The sequence below is a fragment of the Herpailurus yagouaroundi genome, unplaced genomic scaffold (genome assembly GCF_014898765.1).
Source record: "Herpailurus yagouaroundi ecotype Mexico unplaced genomic scaffold, PumYag 163, whole genome shotgun sequence".
NCBI classification, from domain to species: Eukaryota; Metazoa; Chordata; class Mammalia; order Carnivora; family Felidae; genus Herpailurus; species Herpailurus yagouaroundi.
The window spans coordinates 28,868,901-28,890,831 of NW_024412404.1; the positions used below are offsets into that span (position 1 = coordinate 28,868,901).

Below are 21,931 nucleotides of genomic sequence, written 5' to 3' on the forward strand. Positions count from 1 at the left end.
CTAGGAACGCGGTGGGGGCGACCCTCTATGGTGCTGGGCCCACCGGAAAGAAGGAACCCTATGCTTCTCCTTGTTTGTTTCCCGCTCTCGCCCCTCTGATGGCATCCGGAGGCCGCCGGGACAGCAAGACCTGTGGCGGGGCCCCTTTGTGGGCGCCCAGCGGCCTACGGGGCCAGCAAACCGAAGCCCGATCAGTCAGGGCTTTCTTAAGGCAGCGCCGGCCTGCCCGACCCCCTAGACCTCATTCTTCCTACAAGTATTGAGCACTTACGAATTATAAGAGGTACTTCTGGAGAGCCGAAACTGTTACCGATAGTTTTCACGAGTCACCTGTGTTAAACTTTTTTTTTTTTTACCAAGTAAATGTCAAGATTTTTTTTTTTTTTAATTCCAGTGTAATTTACTGTCTTATATTAGTTTCAGGTAAATTTTAAGATCTTGATTTGGCTTTGTTAAGCAATTCATGAATGGGCAGCATCCCATCTGGGAAGTAGAGATGCTCCAAGGAGTACTAACAAAAGGGAAGATTTTTATAGGAAGGAGGGACAATAAATTATCAGCAAAAGAAAAAAAGTGTTACATTTTGGGGGGAGGGAAGGAAAAGCAGGGTTTTTGTCATGCAGATGACCTCACTAGTGCCCATCAGGAAATTTCAGGTGTTAAAAGGCCACAGTCCTGGGACAGATTGAAACTAAATAAGTCTTGAGTTCCTGTTGTGGGGGAGCGGCACAAATGACCCCATTTTGGGCTTCTTTAACTCCTTAATTATCACCAAAAGGCCTTTGCAAAGTGGAAATGATCATACTCTCTAGTTAAGGAAACCAAGACCTAGAGAAGTTTGCTCAAGTTTACACAGTGTGTGAAGTGGAAGACCAAGGATTGGGAGTGGCCTTTTCAGCAACAGTCTCCTGATTTTCAGCATAGTCCCCTGTTTCGCTTTAATAATGATCTCTCCTGATTCTTCTCTCTTACAAGCTCCTCCTCCTTCTCCAGCCTGGCAGGTGCTGGGTCATCTGACCTTTCTTCCTCTCTGTGCCCTCATTCCCCTGTTGAGCTACTCCAGTCTGATGGCTTCAAATACCATCTGTTAAAGCTGGAGACTGCTGACTTGGTAACTCCAGCCTGATCCTCAGACGCAAATATTATTGAACTCCAGGCCTGTATCTGCAGTTGATTACTCGGCTGCCACTTGCATGCGTGATGGACACCCCAAACCTAACATACACCACAAAGGAACTTATGACTGAAAGGGCGGGCCTACGCCGGCCGACTCCATCTTGTTCTGTGTCCTTCACCTTGACCACACCTCCTCCCCTTGAGTAACCCGCCCTCACCTGCCTAACAGGACTCGGACCCTTCCCCCGGACCCTTCCCCAGCTAATCGGCTGAGGCCATAGCCATTACCTCACCAACCGCCCCTAGGCCCCAATAAAACCTTTGTCCTTTTGAAACTCGCTCTCTTTCCCTGGTATCTCACCGCTGCGTCAGTGCAGGTAGGGGATTGAGCTCGAGCTAGCTCGAATAAAGGCTCTTTGCTTTTGCATCGGACTCGGCTCCCTAGTGGTCTTTGGGGATCACGAATTCTGGGCATAACAATGACATTCACCCAACCTGTTCCTTCAGTGGTCTTTGTCCCAGCAATTGATGGCAACTGTATCTTCCTAGTTGCTCAGGTCAAAAATCTTGATGTCATTGTTGTCTCTTTATCCACCCCAAACCCAAACCCAATCCAATCCTCAATTCTGGTGTCTCTGACTTCAAAATCTACCCAGAATCGAGCCACTTTCAACACCTTCACGACTATAACCTGCCCCAAGCTGCTGTCATCTCCTTGAAGGCTGGGGCTTTTCTGGGAAACCACCCAGCAGGGACCAGTGTGCCCTTGAGCCTGGTAGTATTTGACAAGCTCATTCTAGGAAGAAGCACCTACACACGTGACACAGAAGCCCCATCTCAGCAGGGAGTGCCGCTGCATTTGGCAACAATGTAAGGGAGCCTGGTCACACGTGTGACCCAAGCACAGTAACAGGAGTGGTCCACACACAGGGACCCCTGGACAATAGTTCTGTACATCAAGCCTGAAACTTTGCTTTCTGTTTCCTTTGGGTTCTCTGGGAAAGGAAACTGTGGGAATTCCCATTCCTGGGTTTGCAGAAAACATTCTATTAAAATCCTGGCGGGGGTGGGGGGGGGCGGGATAAGCAGAGCCCCACCCTGCATGTTCTGAGTCCAGGGGCAGGTCAACAGCTGACTTTCTTTCAGACAATCTCAGCTTGTGGGGCCTAAATACAGCACGTGTACATATGCTGTTTTTACGCTTAGAATGGCTTGGCTATGACTGCACTTCCTGCCTGATCACGGCTGAGGAACTGAGGCAGAGGGGCCGCTGCCCACCTGGGCACCTAAGAAGGATGTCCTGCTCCTTCTCCACAGCTGCAGGGTGCCTGCGTCCTGCCCACCTTGGGGCACATTGCGCACTCCTGCCTCCTCCACAGATCACCTGGTCAGACTGAATAAGCCTTGTGCTTTGTTTCCCTGCGACTAAAGGCCCAGATGTATCCTGGGTGAACACAGAGCTTTATTGTGAAAATAGGAAGGTCTTTAATCCGTTTTCTGGTAAACATTCCAAGCAGGTGGCATATGGTTATCACATGAGAAAAACAAGCTGTTTTTTGGTTCCTTCTGATAATTTGTTCTGGGCAAATCACCCTGTTTTTCCTGAGTCCAGGCCTTCTTTTGCAATCATGTTGATTTCATCCTGTGTTTATTATTTTCTCTGGTTGAGACCTGGCCTGGGAAGGCAGGCTTGTTCTAGGAGAGGACACGCACTCACAGGAGTCTGTACTTTGTTTTTGGATACTTTTATTACTTGAGATACTAGTTAGTGAGGGAGCACGTGAGAAACACCGTAAACTCTATGGAAAGAGGAAAATACAGCTCCCACACAAACCAGCAGGAAACCACAGAGCCCAGCAGAGAAAGTCTGCAAGTGTGGTGTCACTGTGAGCTGAATTAGCAGCTTTTCAAATTGCCTCTGAAAAGCAAATATGCTGTTGATGAAAAGATTTGCTAACCCCTTAGATGACTGTAGAAGTGTACCTTTCCCCCTTTCCTATACAACTTGCTAGTGATTTTTCTTTGCGACGATTGTCACAAGTTAATTTTGATAATGTCTATTTCAAAAGTGATCCTTATCTAGAGATGTCTTGAACAATACTATTGTAGCAACTGCAAAAAAAGAAAAACAAAATCCCGAACACCAAAAAAACTATAAAATGAAACCAGTGAGTGCTTTCAGAAGGTCTCCTGATCCAATGGCTTTCCCCTGGGCTTTGTCTTTCTCCCAAGCTGGCACGTGTTTCTCAGGCTGGAGTGCCACATACTCCAACCCGGGCTCAGCCTCAGGCCTCCTTCCAGGGACTTAGATCAGCTCTATCCTCTCTGGTCCAGCTCTGCTGGTCCCCTGACCCTCCTGGGTATCCAGCTTGCTTCTCCAATTGAGGGTACCCCTGAACACCTCCCGGTGAGGTGAACCGTGGCTCTGTCTTTGTCGCTCTAGGGCTGAGCACAAGCCTGGCATAGTTACCGCTGAACGATGGATTGGCGGTTGTCCTAGACCTGAGCTTGTCAGTAACGGGTTGGGGAGTAGAACGACCTGGGGGAGCCTGTTTGATTTGTTTTCTACCCTCTCTTAGGTAGAGATGCTGCCATCCCATCTGAGCTCCTGCCTGGAAGATTCCTATGGTCCTGATGCCAAGATTTTGTAAATCACGGTGGCCCTATTGCTTATCATTCAGGCTGCCCACAGACCCCCATCAGTGATTCTTTCTCTGTGCCCTTTGGCTGCCTCCGTCCTCAGGCCCCACACCAGTCCCAAGGATATGCACTGAAATGATGGAGTCACGTTGGGGTCTAGAGCAGTGGGCTGCCCCCAGCGTTGGCTCTTTTGCCAACTTTGGCCACACATATCGTAGGATAAAATTTGAGAGGTTCGAGCAGGGAGTTAGGGTGGACACACACAACAAAAAGAAGGCTTGGTCCTAACTCCTTCACTTCAGCACACCTTTATTGAGCACCCGTGAAATTATGTTGCCAAAGGAGAACAGAGATGACAGAAACTGCAGGGGATCTCCCTGGGGCATCTCTGCATGTCTCTGTGACAGCAGAGCTAGGTCAGGGCACCCCCGGCACGAAGTTCACCCTGAACAGTGGATCCACAGGACATGGCTGCTCCCAAGCTCTGCTCTTTGTGGGGGCCAGTAAGGAGCCACTGCACAGAGCAGAGTTGGGATCTCTCTTATATCTGGAAGACTCTCTAGTTCTTCTCTTTAAATCCACTATCCACAGGCCCCAGTGGGAAAAGAATTTGGTCTTTAATTTGCTCTGGTTTGGACAAACACTTCACATGACCAACGTAAACTGTTGCACAGTTGTGCAAAGGCCTTCTTGTTCATTCCAGAAATTCTCCGACAGCTGACAAACCCAAATTGTTCTGGCCCCAGGGGGTTCAAAGCGCTTTCTCCTCAAATACACATTTCTTCTCATTGTGCCCCTTTGACGGGAAGCGTAGAGAGTGGAAGAAAGAGACCAGAAAGGGCAAGAGGCACACAGGTATCCATGGGACAGCGCGACGGGGACGGACCATTGCCTTCCCGGGCCCACCACATGGCTGCCCCCCGCACAGCCCCCTGGACTCTGCTCCACACAGGCTGGCACCCTTCCCACGCCACGTGGGCCACCTCCTCCGTGTGATCAAAGTGCCATGTTTCCTGCAGCAAGCTCCTTATAAGAATTCCTTCAGGTCTCACTGAGGATGTTAAGAGTGAGTGCTGCAGAGGGAAGATGGTACGCTCCTGGTCTTACTCCTGGTCTGACCTCTGCTGCCAGGGTGCTAGGCTGCATGGGGCTCGTGGGGCGGGCGGCCAGGGATGCCGTGGAGAAGCGATGGCCGGACACAGGGCACATCCCGTGTCTGCTAGCAGCCCCTGCTTTTCCCAGCAGAGTCCGGAGCTGCTGCATGAGGTGAGGGCAGACGGGGATCTTGTGGGTCACGTGGATGAGGAGGTGGGGGGCTTGTGGCTGTGCAGAAACTCTGGGCCAGGCCCTGGGAGAGCAGACAGAGCGCACACCTCACGGGCTCGATCGGGTACTGCTCTCCTGAGCCAGAGAGGTACGGCGTGAACAGGACCGGCCGCGACATCCAGCCCCATACTCTGGCCAGTGCCACGGCTTCAGGGCTACTTGCCGCACAGGCACGCCTCACACAGACACCCCACCCGGCAAATTTCTGGCTCCTCAGGCCTGGCTCTGGGCCCTGTGAGTGAGCCAGGAGCCAGGGGCACGGGACTTATGGTGCTCGGGCAGGTAGACATGTAGAAGCACGTGTGCTAGACTCCTCAGCCGGTGGCTCTCGGTCAATGTGACCGATCAGGGCCTGGCCACCAGCACTCGGTGCGCACTGGCTGTGGGGGGCTTCAGAAGAGGCTGGTGCCGGCTGGCTACTCGGCCTCCACCAGCTGCTCCAGGCGCTGCAGCATCGTCAGACGCAGGGCTTGGAACCTGGAGGGAGACACAGTCAAGGGGACTCGCTGACACGGGAGGACACAGGGAGAGGGGAGAAAAACGAAGGAGCACACAGGTGCCTGGGCCAGTAGACCCGCGGCTGGCAGCCATCATCTCTCCTCCAACAAGGGGAGGGAGGAGCCAGGCCCACACCCTGCAAGACGGCTGGCTTAGAGGAGCGGACAGACGGGGCCTCACACCCTGCTGGGCTTCAAAAGCAGAGCGCGCTATTCCTTTCCGAAGATTCTCCAGTACGGAAAGGGGCGTGCTGGAGTGGACAGGTGGCAGGGCAGGGATCAGGAAGCCTGCGCTCAAGCCCAGGCTCGTCAGTGACCTGTGCTGCGACCTTCCTCATCTCAGGCCTCGGCTTCCTCTCCGTGCGCTGAATAGACTGACCAGGTGGCCCCCAGGTCCCCTTCCAGCTCCAAAACCCTACAGTGACACTGCAGACTACACGGTGGACCGTCCTCTCTGACTGGGGGTCTCTGCTGACTGCCGGAAGAGGCCTCGCCGCATGGACGGAAGCCCGCGGGGCGTGGGGAGGGCCGCGGCTTTCCAAAAATCACTCAGCCAGAAACCGGAATCCAAAGCAGTCTCCCCACCGCAGGCCCTGGCCGTGAGCAGACTCCCTCCTTCCCTTCCTAAGGAGGGGGACTCCAGCCCTGGCCCTGGCTGATGCCCCAGGTGCTCTCCCTGCCCCACCCTCCACCCTGCAGGGGGACAGACCAGTCACTGGGCTGTGCATCTCGGCTAACCTCGCCCAGCCGGGCCTTGATGTATCTTCCCCAGGAGCCGGCTCACCTTTCCATTGGCCGGGTCCCCTGTGCCCGAAAACATCGGCTGTTACAGAAAGCTCCAACAGCCACCGCTTTGGGGCAGGCTCAGAGACCCCACTAGCACAAAAGGTGCAGACCAGGCTGAAACGGCCCTGAGCAGGCCCTCTCCTCGCTTGCCCCTACAGAGCTGTGTCACCAGAAGAACTCGTTACCCTGGCCCAGCACCCAGCCACACTCCTGCCTGACTCTCCCACTCAGTTTCAACAGCTGTGCCCTTCCCGTGCTGGTGAGGTGCTGGGGCCAGATGGGCAGCTTGCACCGCAGCCTGCCATTCGGGCAGACTGTCACCCCATCTTGGTGTCAATACTGAGCAGGGGGCCAGAGGGAGGTGCTGGGGAGCCAGGGCTGGGAGGCGAGGGGAGAGCTGTCCCGGCCCCAGCCTGGGTGCTCTGCCCTGCACGCTTGCCCTGGTGTTCAGGACCCACGACTGGCTCCTTCTGTGCTGCTTACTTCATGGTCAGTTTGATTATTTCTCTTTCCTCCTCTTCTTTTAATTTTTCAACAAAACTGTCCAGCACCGGCATTTCAAATTTAATGTACTGAGCGACCTAGAAAATCCAAGAACATTTGAGTGTGCTTTCAATTAGAAGCCAGACATGTGTTTTCTTTTCCTTGTGGCTTCCACGGCAGCCGAATCCGGCAATGTCTTATAGCCAAGGAAGTGGCTGCCCTCCTCCCCAGCCAACCCCAGCACTCTGTCTGCTCTGGGATGGAGGACGGATCGGCTCCTTTTTACCTCACAGGCCACTATCATCCCTGGGACGAAAGGTTAAGCTGGATGTGAGGAAAATTATTCAAGAGAGAGCAGGACCACACTGGGTATTCTCTGGGGTGGGGGTGAGGGGGGCTGGGAACACCACTGTTTCTATCAGTGGAACGAATCTGCACTAGTCTGCGAATGGTCTGAGGGATACAGGGTCACTGGCCTTTGCCTTGGGTTCAAACCCTATGGGCCTTTCCTGTGTAGGGGAGTTTGGCAATGTGCTCACTCCTAGCCCAGGACTCAGGCTGTGGTAAGACTTAGCCAGCTGGCTCCCTTCCACAGGCCCTGGGTAGGTCCTAGTTAAGGAGCCCTTGTGTAGGTCTTTAAGGTAATAACTAAACACACTCTAACAAAGGATAAGTTTCTACCTGCCGAGGGGAAAAGCACAGGCTATGGTTTTCTAGGACCCAACCTCTTTTTTCCCCTAGGCCTGCTGTTAGAGCTGGTGGTCACTGACAGGAGGAGGGAGGGCTGGAGCCCTCACTCTGCCAGGCTTGGGGCCCTTGAGGACAGCTGTGTGGCCCCTGGAGACAGGGCCTGGCCAAGGTGCCCTTCAGAGCCCTTGGGCCCCCCATGCTGTCATCCGGCTCTTCCTTCAAGAGCAGGCTTCCCAGAGCCTCAGCCCCAACTCACGTCGTGGGGGACTTCCTCGCCCAGGTCGGCTTCCATCAGGAACATCCTGGCGATCTTCTCACACGGCCCGTGCAGGATCCTGGAAATCAGCGGGTACTCACAGTCTTTTAATTTTGTTCGCTCTGAAAAAGAAGGCAATTTACAAAATTCATGGGGCATTAGTACTGCCCCTCATTGTTCCAGGCTGGGAATGTGGTAGAAAATGGATGTCCGGGGGGCCCAGGAATCTTCTCCAGGCTTGGAAGAGAAGGGTGCCCGGAATGACGTGCGATTATGGCACAAAGCAAAGGCCCAGGTCAGAGAGGAACAGGAGCCGAGGGAGAAGCGGAGAGGGCAGAGTGGCCATGGGGAGGCCAGTGCTGTACAGAGGGCCATGCGGGTTTGGCAAACGTACTTGGGGGGGGGAACCTTCAGCTCCAACTCCCGGACCCCGACACACATCCCCCAACCCCTCCCAACTGAGCGAGGCTGGAGATGGTGACCTCCCTTGGGATTCTGAGAGGCATAGCGAGGGTGGCTGGGTTTTGGCCTGGCAGAGGCGTTCATCGTGGCCCCCTGCCCAAGCAGCACGGCCATTGAGCCTGCCAAATGGACAGCGACTTTTGTTTTCATGATCTGGAAGCACAGGCAGACACTTACCCCCAGACTCGTGAACAATGTAGAGTGCAAATTCACTGGGGCCATTTTCCACCTGTACAGGCAGTGATAGGCAGTCAGACCACGGCTTTCTGGGACAAGACGGACAGAAAGGGATCCCTGGCAGTAACCACACCCCCAGTGCTACACACACAAGTCCCCAAGGATCCTCCCCTCTCTCTGCTCTAAATCCCAGAGATGCTGCTTCAGTCCAGGAAACCTTGCTAGACCTTCTACCCAAGAACCACAGGCACCTTCCCCAGCCTTTGCCAGCCCCCTCCTCCAACAAAACAGCAAACCACCAGCCTCCTGGGGCAAGGCCGCTCATGGCCAGACTTACTCGGAACTTGTTCAGCAGCAGGGTCAGCACGTGCAGGGTTGTCATGGTGCTGTTGACCCTCACGTTGGTCACAGACCCATAGGCAGGAGTAAACACTGAGGTCTGTGGAGGGAGGCGGAGAGTTCAGGGCAGGGCCAGAGGGACATGGAAGTGACATCAGGCAGGGTCTGGGCACACTGTCAGCCAAGTGGTCCAGAGAGACAGGTGAACCTGGGCTGTGGGAACACCTGTGCTTGTCCGGTCACAGGTCTACACACAGCTGTGCCCACATCTGGGTGCACTTGGGGAAACTGTAGCAACAGAGGACTGAAAGAAAGATGCCTCCAAAGCTGTCAGGGCCAGCTCTCCGATCCTAGGAGCCAGTCCCATGGAAGTACTTCACAGGGGGGGGGGGCGGGGCACCAGTCTCCTTCTCACTCTGTCTCTGAGTCAAATTGCCAAGTGTCTGTTGATTCTAAGACGGAAAGTTTTCGAATCCGTCCGCTCCTCCCCATTCTCCCAGCGGTGCCCGAGAAGAGGCTGTCCGTCTACACTGCCTAAGTGTCCCACCTTTCTCCTGTCCAATCTCAGCACTTTCCATCCATTCTCCACCCTGCTGCCCAAAGGAACAACCTTTCAAGCACCTCGCAGCTCTGTGTGTTCTGGACCAGCTGCGTTAGCACAGAGTCTTGGCTCCCAGCCCCAGCCTCCTGAATCAGAACCCGCATTTTGAGGAAACCGCCAGGTGATGCTTTCCATACAGGACAACTTGAGAAGCACTGTCTTTTAGCACAGTTCTTGTTAAAAGTCTCTGAAGGCTTCCCATGGCCCAAACGGCACCATCCACAGCTCCTCTCACTGTTTACACATGTGGTACGATGATTCCCTCCCCGTCTCCCTGTGGTCCAGCCACACAGACTCTTCACATTATGTTCCTTGCCTTTGCCTATGAGACACCATATATCCAGTCAACAAGGGCATCACCTGAGGCTTCATAGTCCTCAATGAACACTAGCCAGGTTATAGACCTGCTTAGCATTTCATCCCAAATCTTTGATTGGCTCCTACAACAGCTTTTCGAAGTACCTATCACTAGTCCTCCTTTTAAGAAAGGACGCCGAAGCTCGGAGAGGTTAAGTAGCCCGTCAGGGTCACCCATCTAGAAAGGGCAGAGCCATTGGAAAGCCCTTGCTTTGGGTCCTCCCTGTGAGACTCACTCCCCCCCCAGGTGAGCTCTTCCTCACTTGCCAACACCAAATTCAAATTTGCACATTCCTCCTCTGTGGTCCCAGCCCCGCTGTCCCCAGGATGTAACTGGAGCTCGGGTGTATGAAGGACCTGCTCAGTGTCCCCAAGCACCAGGGTCAGACTCAAATCCAGACCTGCCTCCTCCAAAGTTGAGACGTAGAATGACTCTGGGAGATACAGAACGCCAGAGTAGGCTTTCAGTCCCCAAGAAATACGGACTGGAGGAGTCAGGCCATTTCAAGGAGAAGAAAGGTCTTGTCAACAAGACATTGTCAGTGCTTCTGCCTGGTGCCTTTTCTCACGATGATACTGACCAGCTCCACGTAGGAACGAAGCTCCCATCTTTGCCATCTCTAACCACAAGGGTTTCTCTCTGGTAAAACACATTTGAATCCAACAGCCCAGGGCAAAGCACTGGGACAGGTACCAAGTTTAACTTGGTCTGGAAATCATGTCAACATCACTGCGAATCACAACAGTTTTGAAAAATGATGGAGTCTTGAAGTAATAGCGTGCAGTCCTCAGAAAGAAAATCCAGACTAACAGTCTCAGGAAGTCAATTCTAGGACTTTCTTTTCTTCCATTGCTGCCTGTGACTCAAATACTGTGTCACCTGATTTCTAAGGACACGGATTCTGAACGGATCGTAAGTAAGGTGAGAGAGGAGGAGCCCCTTACTCAGCCAGGAGATGGGAATCCACTGTCCAACATGCCTAAAGACACTAGCTCACGTCCTGGGGTTTAGTCAGTTTGCCTGGAAGAAGGAACCCACCTTCTGTAGGTAAATCTGTCACTGGGAGAAAGAACCACCCTGACTGGATTACAGGCTAGTGGGTTCAGTGTTGGGCTGGCTGAGGAGCCCTTCTCCCCAGAGCAGCTCCAATGGGCCGACACAAAAGCTCTCACTGGTCATTGCTGTGCATTTTGAAGGATATGGAGTGCTCAGATCTCCGTGTCTCTGGGATATTTGTAATGACTAAAATAAGGCTTAATGTGCCAGACACACATCTTAGAGATGAGTCACTCTCTCAGAAGAGGGGGGTAAACATACTGGAGATAAACCCCACTCTTTGGTACCTCGAGTCACGGATCAAAAGGTTCCTTTTTTAGGAACATAGAAATACAAAGAGCCTAATCCCATGCAAATATTCTTTTAAAATTTTTGACTAATTCCTTAAACTAGCATATAAATATCTAATATGCTTACATAACGCCTTACAGACCAACCCCCTTTGGAACCAGATTTAAAGAATACCCAAGCCAGATTGAGAGTCCTCTGGCTAATCCAAACCATTCTTAATCTCTGCTTAACCTTAGCCCTACCTCCCCTGTGCCCTTTCAGGAAACTTGACTCTCAAATAGTCCTGGGTTTTCCTGCACTTAGCAAAGATAACCTATCGTCACCCCTGAACACTCACCGCCAACCCAGCACAGAGTGGAAGGCGGGTCCTGACAACAAGCTTGCCTTGCTGAATTCTTCACCCCAAAGTCCAGGGTGCCCCCAGAGCACTCGAGTGGCTCCTGGCAGGCCTCAACTGTGTAACCGTTCTTGAGACCTGATCCTGAGACCTGCCTTTGCCAGGCCCCCTCCCCCTCCCGTGAGTCATTGCCTATCAAGACGGGCAGCTGCCTCAGCTGGAAACCCCTGCTTCCATTTCCCAGTGCTGCAGGATGTGGCCCTGTTATGGGACACTCCATCCGGGGCCTCACCCACACTGCCACTCATGCCATTTATAGAAACAATCAACTTCTCCTTTTACACTTTGGTTTGTTTAGGGACTGATGTCATCTGGGGAAGGAGATCTCTTCCTAGGGGCAGTACAATGCGCACTCGGACAAAAGGCTAAGTGCTGGGAACCAGGAGCAGGGCAGGTTCTCTGGGACACAGGAGCACATGCCTCTGGGCGCACCTCAACCGAGGGGGCTAATCTGCCCTGTAAGAATGCCAGTAGCACATCATGTTCCCACAAAACCATCAACTGAGCTCTGGTGGAAACCTCATAGAAAACTGCCTCATCAGACATAAACATGGCATTACTTTCCAAAAATCCATGCAACTTATGAAAATGGATTGACAGTGAGTAAGCATGTGGTAAACAAAACAAAACAACACAGGCTTTGGGGTCACCAGGTGGAATGGTTTGTTTTGTTTTGTTTTGTTTTGTTTTGTTGAATGCTACTTTGATGTGACTTTGGGCAAGTTCTTTCTCCTCCTGAGCCCATCTCCCCATGAGGACACAGATACGACCACCCCAGTCCACAGGGCCAGGGTGACGGTGAACTCTGACAAGACTTCTGTGCGGCCTGGCCTAGCGAAAGCCCAACAGTTGCACCCGTGCAGGCTGGGGGCTGGTTCCCCGTGGCCTCAGCTTCAGGGCCCTGGGGAGAGGCCGAGCTGGGACATCACCTTGTGGTTGTAAAAGTGCCCGTTGATGGAGAACCGATGTCGCCGGATCCTCTGGGCCTCTCCGGGTGTGCGGGACCGGGGCCTCCTCTGGATCACACAGGCTGCGTCGCTCTTGGTCCGCATCAGCTGTGGGGTCTCCTCATCCTCCTCCATGGGCTCTGCAGGGAGGAATGAATGAGAAAGTTGGTCCCGGGTGGTGCACAGGTCCAGAGACCTGCTGTGCTGCAGTGCATGGGACCTGGCTTCCTGGGGCTTTGTGGTGGCACCACACTACAGCAGACAGTAATGTGAATGCTGCTGCTGTGACAGAGGCTGGGGTCCAGCTCGGGTGATGCCCACTTTGCAGACGGGAAAGGTGACCCCCCAGACAGGATGACCTATGTCACCACACCACATGGCCGTGGTGTGGGCCTCTGTCTCTGGGCACTCAGGGCAGGTCTTTGGCGGCCCTGTCCCAACCCTCTGAGCCCCGACTGAGTGTGAGAGGGACAGAAGAGCAGTCTGGACCCCAGAGTGTGAAGAAGATGTCCTAGAGGTTCGCAGGGCCAGGAGGGCACCATGCCCGCTCCCGATGTTGTCTCCTTTCTGCAATGCAGCACGGTCCAGGGGACTCGGGCAAATTATGTCAAATAATGTCACCTCTGCAAGCCTCTGCTTCCTTTGCTATGAGGAGCTGATGAGACTACCTCATACTGAGGAGGGATTCAGCCAAGTGTCATTCCTGAAGACAACTGAAGCCACTCTGTGCCCCTCCACAAAGCTGTCCTTCAGAGACAGTCCTGAGCCAAGCCCCTCCGCTCCTACCCGGGCTGAGTGAGACACGGTCCCGGGTAGCTTGAGGCCCCACTTACCTGAGCTGTCTCTGGAACTCTCGGTGCTGGGCGCCGTCTGAGCGTTCGGCTCCTGAGCAGCGACCTTGCCATCCTGAAGAAGCGGCTCCTTTCTGAAAAGACAATCATGGTGCTCACAGAGCTGCTGACAGAGAGAAGTAGCTCAAGTTAGAGAGACAAGGATGGATGCCTCTGTGGACGGGACAAAGGTGAGAAGCAGGGCAGGCTGAGGTAAGGCTGGATTTCACACCGAGTTGATGCAAAATATTAAAAGAAGAGCCAAGAATTGCCATGGTGTCTGCTGGAGGGAGAGGGAGTCGGGCCCGTTGACCCGAGTGAGCTTGTCCCTGTTGCATAGACACAGGGACACAGGCGGTGCCCACGCACTCCTAGGCGTAGACTGGGGAGGCGCTGTCTGTGGCCAAGCGCTGAGCGGGCCTTCTGGGCTTCCCTCAGGCCTGATGGAGTGTTGGGCAGGGGCAACCTTGAGGGGCTAACCTCTGGGCCTCTGGGCAGGGTGGACGCCAAGTGAGGGTAGCTGGTGCCAGGCGGGAGAAGGGCCTCTGAGGGTCCTGCTGTCTGTCTGTTCACGTGGCTGCTTTACCCCAGGGAGTGGGACGCATGAATCGTACTAGCAGCCTTTCTAAGAAGTCCATCCAAATGCTATACTCTAAGTCTGCATGGGGTGCAACGGGGCGGCGGGGGGCGGGGGGGTGTTCAGTGTCCTCAGGACAGCACCTGTACTTGAATTTTTGAAGGGGAGGAAGTTTTGAATTTCTGCCTCTCAGAAGGATTCATTATAGGCAGGAGCAAGCAAAGCACAGCAGCCAACTGCCCTTTATTGGGGGTGACAGGGCAAGAGGAGGCAAATGTCCACTAAGCAATAAAATAGGGACCTGTTTTGTCACGATTCAAACGTATTTCTGATATTAAGATAAATCTGGCATCGAGTCCAAGTACATTTATAAAAACAAATTCTGATATTAAAATAAGAGCAGAGCAGTGAGAGGTGAAATCTGTGTGAATTTTTGAGCTAGAACAGATGCCAAAAAACATTCACTTTGTCCAGGATGGGGGGAGCCCCCTGGCTGTAGCTTGCCTCCTTGCAGATAAGGTGGTTCCCGTGAATGTATGAAAAACACAACTGGAGGTGATGGGAGTCTGGAAAATTCTCCAAGAGTGAGGTGACTTGGTCATCATCTAGAAAGATCACTTGTTGGCAGGTGAGGCCATGGGCTCAGGCAGTCGCGGGGTGACAAGGATTAAGGCTGGCTTGTGCTCTCATGTGCCCCATGATGGAGCAGGGCTTCTGCCCTGAGACTGAGGACCCCAGCCCCCGAACCTCTGGAAAAGTAAGCGGGGTTGAACAGTTGTCAGGGAGGCCCCCTGGCCCTGCCTCAGCCATCCCGGCACTCACAGGTGGCAGCTGGGCTGTCCAGGCGTCCAGGAGGCTGCCGAGAGATGCACTCGCTCCCTGTCATCCTGGATCTGGAGCCGGATTGGCCGCCTCAGTCCCCAGGCAATGTTGAGAAGTCCCTCAATGATCAAAGCGCCTTCCTCCTGTGGGGACCCACACAGGTTAGCCTCAGTCCCCAGAGCGGCCCTCCTCGGGGGTCACTGCCCACCCTCCCCCAAGCCCCCGTAAGGGCCAGCCTGTCATCCACGGGATGCCCTGCACACTCTTGGCCCCAAACACGACCTCTCCTCCTTGGGGTTCTCCCCAGGGGGAAGGTACACAAGCCTCTACATGCTCCAAGGCGTAAGGCCATGTGACTGACCAGAGGAAACCTGGGGCGTGCCCTTTCACTGCTCAGCTCTCGTCTGGCCAGGGGCACGGCCTGGGACAGAGCGGCTGAGTCAGGCGTCCCACAGGAACCCAGCTGCTATCCAGCAAGCACGTCCACACAGGAGTAAGGAAACATGTTCCAGAGAAGCATGGCCACAGTGACACCAGTGCCAAGCAGAGAGCCTTCCCACACCCCTCCCCCACACTGCACCTGGGAAGGAGGCCCCACGGTCACCAGGTTCTGCTGCGAACATGTGCAGGGCGCTGGATTCCATTCCCTGCTGGTCCTCGGAGCTGGGTCTCAGCCTCACCCTTCTCCCCACACTGCCGCCATTTGCCACAGTAACCACTCGAGTGGGCCCGACCCACCCCCATATTTCCCAGCTGCCTTCTTTCCCGAGGGCCAGTCTTGTTTTCCTCACCACCTGGACACAGCCAGTCCCATGGCTCACCATAGGCATGAACACTCAGAAGATCTACAACAGCTCTCATTCTGTGCCCCCAATCAGCCTTGATTTCCTAAGGTCTGCAGATGGCACAGCTACCTACTGCCCTTCTGCCAGACTCTGAGGTCCTCATTGTCAGAACCCTCCAGAGGCACCCTCAGCGAGTGCCCTCAGGTCTCAGGGGTGCCACTCACACCCCTCAGGTCTTTGATTCTGTTTCTGACCTAGTGCAGGCTCCTATGTATGCGCGACCACCTCCAGGCTCCTTGTGCCCAGCCTAACGGCCCCCACGCGTGTGCCTGGCCAGCCTGCTTTCAGAGCATCTGTCTGAACTCTTCTCGGTCTCATTTTCCCCAGAGCTGTGGTCCTCCCAGCTCCAGGCTCCTAATCTGCTTTGATACTAGCCTTTGGGCAGTGAACTTTGAACATCATTCTCCCATTGCTATCTTGAACATCACTCTAGATTCACAAATTCCATTGCTTTCTCCTTCTAGGCATGGGAAGCCTTGCAAGAAGAAGGGACCTTGTAGAAATTTCTTCATATCCCCGGAAGGCCTTACGGGGGATGTGCCCTGCAGTGTTGATTTCATAGTAAGTTAGTCATCGCTTAAAACACTCCGCCATCCACAGAGAAAACAGTTCCACTTTGTTCAAGGTTATCAAAAGCACACACAGCTTTCTGGAATGGCCTTGCACTACTTGTTAAAAAAGAAAACAACAACAACAACAAACCAGAGTGATTTTTGATAACCACTGATGTTACACAGTCACAGATGGGTAACTAACCCTCCCAACAAAGGAGAGACTGGATTGATTCGCTGGAGTTAAAGGGGGCAGTAAGGAAACCCAAAGTGGGGTTCCTCTGAGCTGCTGCCCCACCTAAAACACCTCAGCATGTCTGTTCACAGAGACCCGTGCCTGCCGGCCTGGCTGACCCGGGTGGAGGGAGATCAAATCAGTCAGGTGCTGGGTATGAGAGTCAGGAGGAAAAGAGAGCATGGCTGGGGCAGGGCAGTGGGGCCGGACACACTGAGGCTGAAGCTTCAAATATGCCATTGGAAGGCTCTGGAGAGCTGGCAGGGAAGGAGGCAGGGGGAATTGCCCTGGGGCTGGAAGCAAGGAGCTAAAGCAGAGCAGAGCCTCCTAGGTCAGGGGTCAGCTGTGCTGGGGACTGCTGGCCCTATGTCCCTGCATGGGCCGCGTATGAGCCTCCACGCTGTCCCCCCAGCCACGACTCCACTGTCCCTCAGCCTGCCCCCTATGGGATGGAGGGGAGGCCCTGTCAGTCTGCAGCTGTCTCTGGTCAAATCAGAAGGAAACCGAGGTCAGAGGAGGACCTCCGGGCTTCTGGACAGCCCTCGCCACACAGGTGAGGAAGTGCATGCAGACAGACACAGGACTAGAATGTGCTGTCCCAAGGCCTCATGTTTCCGTAAGTCAGGAAGTCATTGTGTACCCTCAGTTCTGGGTCTTAGCGAACACCTTCCTCCTTACTGGAGCCCCCTACTCCTCCCTCTGCCTTCCACTCCCTCACCCCTATTCCACTCGCCCCTACTCCACTCTTCCACAGGAATGGTGCCCCTCCCTCCCCTGCCCTGTAGAGTAAACATCCCCCAGGGCCTCCAGTAGCTCCAGGCTGGCTGCTGGGCCAAACCCCGCCCCACCCGGCTGTTTTTCTCCCAAAGCCTTCCTGTGCACTGCTATTTTTGGCCCTCGTGACAGTAATTGATGGCTGGTGGAAAAGTATAAAAGCAACGACCACACCTCCAGGTTCACCAGACGGCTCCCGGAGGCCAGCGCTCCGGACAGGGGCCAGTTGTCCCCACATTCCATGCGGGACGCGGGACTCAGCCGCCTGGGCCTCCAGCCCTCCACCCTGAGCTCTGTGGGTCTTCCCAAGGACTGTCCTTGCTCATCCGGCATCCCGGCTCTCCCCACGTTCCCTCAGCTACAGGTAAGAGGGAGCAGCTTCCTTCTGGTTTGAGATAAAATGGAAAGGTTTTGTTTCTCTTCAAGGGCAGGGACCTACACAGCCTCACTGGCTACGAGAGACCAGGGGATGCAGTTAGCGGCTAATAGCTGCAGAGGGCGTCACATTAGAAGAGATTTCACGTGTAGGGTCATTCCATGTGTTTCTTACATCCTTTCCAGCGGGTATTTATAACCCTGTTTTATGGACGGGTAAGGGTGGACTTGGAGAGGTGACCCTGCCATAGGTCCCCAGGTCAGGAACTGGCAGAGACTGGCTTTACTCCCAGGTTCCCTCTGACTCCAGTCCGTTAGGCCGGGTTCTCTTATTTGTATAGGTTCTTAAACTACAGGAATGACAGATTCTTAAGCACACGGTGTCCAGGGTTAGCAGGAAAGGGAGAGTCCAGGAGGTCCGAGCCTGGGCTTGGGGCTGCAGACTTCACTCTGCTCTCAGGCCCATGATTCACCTAGGCAGCCTCTCAGATGAGGGAGGGGACACAGGAGGGGTGACAGGATGGCAGACGCTCACCGCTGGTCCTCTGTCCACCAACAGGTTACTGCTCCCCATCGCCGGCAGCCATGAGGTCCCGGCTACTGGTTCCTGTGGCCCACCTGCCCACGATTCGGGAGACCTCGGAAGAGATGCCGCCCGGGGGGCCTGGGCAGGAACCCCTGGCCTCCCCCAGCCTGGATGACTATGTGAAGTCCATTTGTCAGCTGGCACAGCCCACTTCAGTGCTGGACGCGGCCACAGCCAGAGCCCAACTTGGCAGACCGCCCCAGCCAGCCCAGGCCTTCGAGACGAACTGCCCTACTGAGTCCCTACGGGACATCACTACCCGCTTCATTGGCCAGCAGCCTGCACCGCCCAGGGATGGTGCTGCTGACCCCTTGGACTGGCTGTATGGGGAGTCCCAGGAAAAGCAGCCAAGTAGGAGGGACCCACCGAGGCGGACTGGCTCCTCTGCTGACCCCTGGGGTCCACAGAGACAGATGGATGGTGGCAAGGCCCGAGGGACCCCCGGAGGGAGACTCTGTGACTCCAGGGTGCAGGGGCACTCTCTGGCAAGGCCCTCAAGGGACCGGCACCAAGGCTCCTGGCCTTCCAAGCCACTCTGTGGGACCGCAGCCTCCCCCCCACCCCCCCGCCACGGCAGCACCCTCAGAACTCTCTATTTGCACCTCCCGGTGATCCATGAACTCTGACCCCTCCCAATAAAGGCTTCTATATAGAGCACGCTGGTCTGTGTCACCTTCTGGCCCTCTTCCCCTGCGGTGGGCGCTGTCCCCAGCAGGTCTCTGAGAGGGAGACACCTTTCTGCAGGGGCTGCCTGCCTTGGCATTTCATAGCGAGACCCCCTCCTCTGAAGAGTGAGAACAGCCTATCTGGCATGATGTGGTATTACTGACCCCGCTCGCACTGTTCCTTGCTGGATGACCACCTTGGGCAAGTGACTTAATGTTTCCGTTCATTGGTTTTCTCATGGGTAAAATGGGGTAATTAAAAGGACCTGTTTCCTCGGCTGTTTCTGATGAGTAAGTGGGATAAAACCCACATGCGTCATGGGGGGGGGTGTTGTAAGCTCATACTCGGAGTAGCTGCTGTCTATGCGGTGGCTTCCGGGGTCGGTGGCAGGTAAGAAGCAAAGGTCTCAGCCCCACGGTGATTTCAGAGCGAAGCCCTGGGCACTCCAGAGTCAGCCTCCGGGCTCCCACCCTCAGAGCCTGTGCTCCATGTGGCCCAAGAGAAAACAGCATTTCCCCAAATGTGCCCGCTCGGGTTTGGGGGGAACTTATCACCAGGGTACCTGGGGGTACCTCAGTGGCTCCAGCTCACAAGTCCTGTTGTGTCATTGGGGGTGTGTTGTCCATGCTGAGGGCTGAGACAGAACCTGCACCAGCTCAGCTTGCAGACCAGGTGGCTCTGTCCTCACTGTCCCCATCCCTCCCTCCACCCAGGGGGCTTCTCAGCTGTGGGGCCAAAGTGCAGGCTGTTGTCCAGAGCCCTGCTCTTCGGCAGGTCTGGGGGCCAGGGCCTCGCTTCACATGACCTAAGGTCTGGGCCAGCCCTGGGTCCTCCAGCCTGGAGGCGTCTGGCAAGGAAGGAGGTGAGGGGGAGGAAAAGGGGAGAGGAAGGGTCTCCTTCCTCAGAGAGGCAGGTGAGGCATCAGAGAACTCAAAAGAATCAGGCCTGAGGACCCATTGCCTTGCTCCCTTGGGCCAGGTCAGAACTGGCTGACCCTGGTCAGTGCTCAAGGGACAGAGGGGAGAGGAGGAGGGCATTGCTGGGGCCACATTCAAGTTCACAGCCTGCTTCAGTGTCCTTTTCTTCCTTTCTTCTTCCATTCCTACTTTTTTTTTTTTCTGTTTTAAAATTGCTTTTCACTTTAAAAATGTTTATCTGCCCTCTTTTTGAAACATTTAAAGAAGTTTATTTATTTTGAGAGCGAGAGAGACGGAGAGCGAATGAACAATCAGGAGCAGGGGAGGAGCAGAGAGAGGGAGAGAGAGAGAGAGAGAGAGAGAGAGAGAGAGAGAGAGAATCCCAAGCAGGCTCCCTGCCATCAGCACAGAGCTCGACATGGGGCTCAATCTCACAAACTGTGGGATCATGACCTGAGCCGAAACCAAGAGTCAGATGCCCAACCGACTGAGCCACCCGGTGTCCCTATCTGCCCTCTTTTATGTGTGTTGAGTGGGGAGGCAGAATGTAAACCATACATTGAAAAGTTTCAGACAAGTAATTTACTCAGTTTCCTTATCTGTAAGATGCGGACACCAACCCTGCCCTCCACACCCCACAGGGTTGGGAAATGGGGCACGTACTCTTGGAGATGGAGTTAGAAACAACATATACGAATGCCTGCATCTGCCACAACCTGCTGGGCCCTGACCTTCGCTGGCAAATAAGCGTGGGGCAGCCTTCAGCCAGAACAGCCTTAGGAGGCGGCGGGGAGGGCTGACCTGGGAGTGGGTGCTGGCTGGTGCCCACAGGGGCTGGGCTTGCCTCGCTGTAGCCCCTTCTACGAAGCTGTGTGAACCAGGGTCAGAGGGAGGCAACTAAGGAGGAGTGAGGTTGGCCAATTCTCCCCAAGCTCAAAACCACGTGGCTGCATTTGGGACATCAGACAGGGCTCTGGCTCCTCTGCTAATATGTACTGAGATGAAAGAAGCTAATGGTATCTTCAGAAGGTGTCCCCCCACCCCCCGCCAAAAAAAGAATAAAGGGTAGGGGGAAGGGGTTTCTGGCATTATTCCAAGCTTCCCATGAGACACAACAGCCTAGGAGAGAGACCCTGTGATGGGGGTCCTATGGAGAAGTCTCTTCCCCACAGCCACCACTGGAGTGGGAAAGGACACAATGACCTGACCAGGGGGCAGCCTGGCAAGCGCTTTGGAGCTCTCAAGGGAACGCGTCCATGGCCGAGTACTCACCCCAGGTGCCAGTGGTCTGTCAACTGCCTGTCATTTCTGCCTCCAGGCCTTAGAGGAAGGGGGGGTCATTTTAAGAGGGAAGGGGATCCTGACTTTCCCCACCCTGGGAGAGACAGAGACCCTGAGCCCAGGCATGCTCCTCCCCTTTCTTCCCCTGCCCAGGAGCCTGGCGCCAAGGATGGGGACTGGGTGTTGTGCGTGCTCACGGCCACCAGGGGGAGCATCAGAGGCGGGCTCCCTGAGGGGGCCACACCCCCCTGCACGACATAAGGGTCCTGCTTTTCATTACAGTGATATATTTACCCACTGGTATTTCCAAGTGGTCCATTTTTCTCTCAAGAAGCCACCCAGCCTGGTTAAAATGCTTTGCTATCTTTCAAAAGGCACAGATGGCTCCAGGTTGCTCAAGCTCTTCATTGTAATACAAGCAAAAGTATCCAAAAGCAAAGCTTATAATACAATAGAGGAAGCGGGTGCCTGGGCCTCCTGAGTGGGGATTCCTTTGCCCTTTGGAAGCTGGGGCAGAGTTCACAGGGAAACACTTGCCCTAGGGCGTGGCCCCTGTTCCTTGACACACTTCATCTCTCCAAGGGCTCTGGACTCCCGAGGAGACGGTGGGTGGCGGAGGGGGTGTCCCCAAACTGTGGCAGTCAGGCCACAGTTGCTCTGGGGGAAACCTAGTGACAATGGGTGGGGGGGGGGGGGAGGTCTCTTCTGGGCCCCACATGACTCTGTGAGGGCGCAGCCTGTGCTGAGCCCCTTGGTAGCTGGAAGGCCCCTTGGCTTGCTGATTGAAGGTGACAAGCAGCTGCCTGCATCCCCGAGGCCCCTCAAAGCTTAATGCTGGTAATGCTGTTGCTGTGTTACAAATTCGGCGCCCACGCCTTGCAGCCACGCTGGCACCTTCCACTTACTGCAGTGTTTACCTTGCTGGAGACTTCAACTCTGAAGGCCTCAATCTCTTTGTCTGGAAAATGGCCATTCTGATGTCACAAAGCTCTTGTATGGTGAGAAACGAGTCGGAGGCAAAGTGCCTGGTGCCTGTCTGCCCCACCCCTG

At 54.6% G+C, this 21,931-nt stretch overlaps 2 protein-coding genes across 4 annotated transcripts in view; one reads left to right on the plus strand and one right to left on the minus strand.

Annotated features, from left to right (window-relative positions):
* Positions 1–4,045: 4,045 nt before the first annotated feature.
* RASSF4 (Ras association domain family member 4) overlaps positions 4,046–21,931 on the minus strand; it is a 32,619-nt gene continuing 14,733 nt past the window's right edge. Inside the window, exons 4-11 of one of the 3 annotated variants that reach the window (XM_040485777.1) lie at positions 14,652–14,794; positions 13,256–13,347; positions 12,405–12,562; positions 8,771–8,872; positions 8,434–8,485; positions 7,795–7,916; positions 6,849–6,946; positions 4,046–5,559 (exon numbers count right to left, since the gene is read on the minus strand). In XM_040485777.1, coding sequence (XP_040341711.1) covers positions 5,499–5,559; positions 6,849–6,946; positions 7,795–7,916; positions 8,434–8,485; positions 8,771–8,872; positions 12,405–12,562; positions 13,256–13,347; positions 14,652–14,794 — 828 coding nt within the window. In that variant the 3' untranslated portion in view covers positions 4,046–5,498. The other 2 variants (XM_040485778.1, XM_040485776.1) reach the window with 2 other exon arrangements.
* DEPP1 (DEPP autophagy regulator 1) lies at positions 17,255–18,674 on the plus strand. The gene is made up of 2 exons (XM_040485779.1): positions 17,255–17,420; positions 17,991–18,674. Exon 2 carries the CDS (start codon positions 18,017–18,019, stop codon positions 18,641–18,643), a length of 627 nt encoding a protein of 208 aa, XP_040341713.1. The 5' UTR covers positions 17,255–17,420; positions 17,991–18,016; the 3' UTR covers positions 18,644–18,674.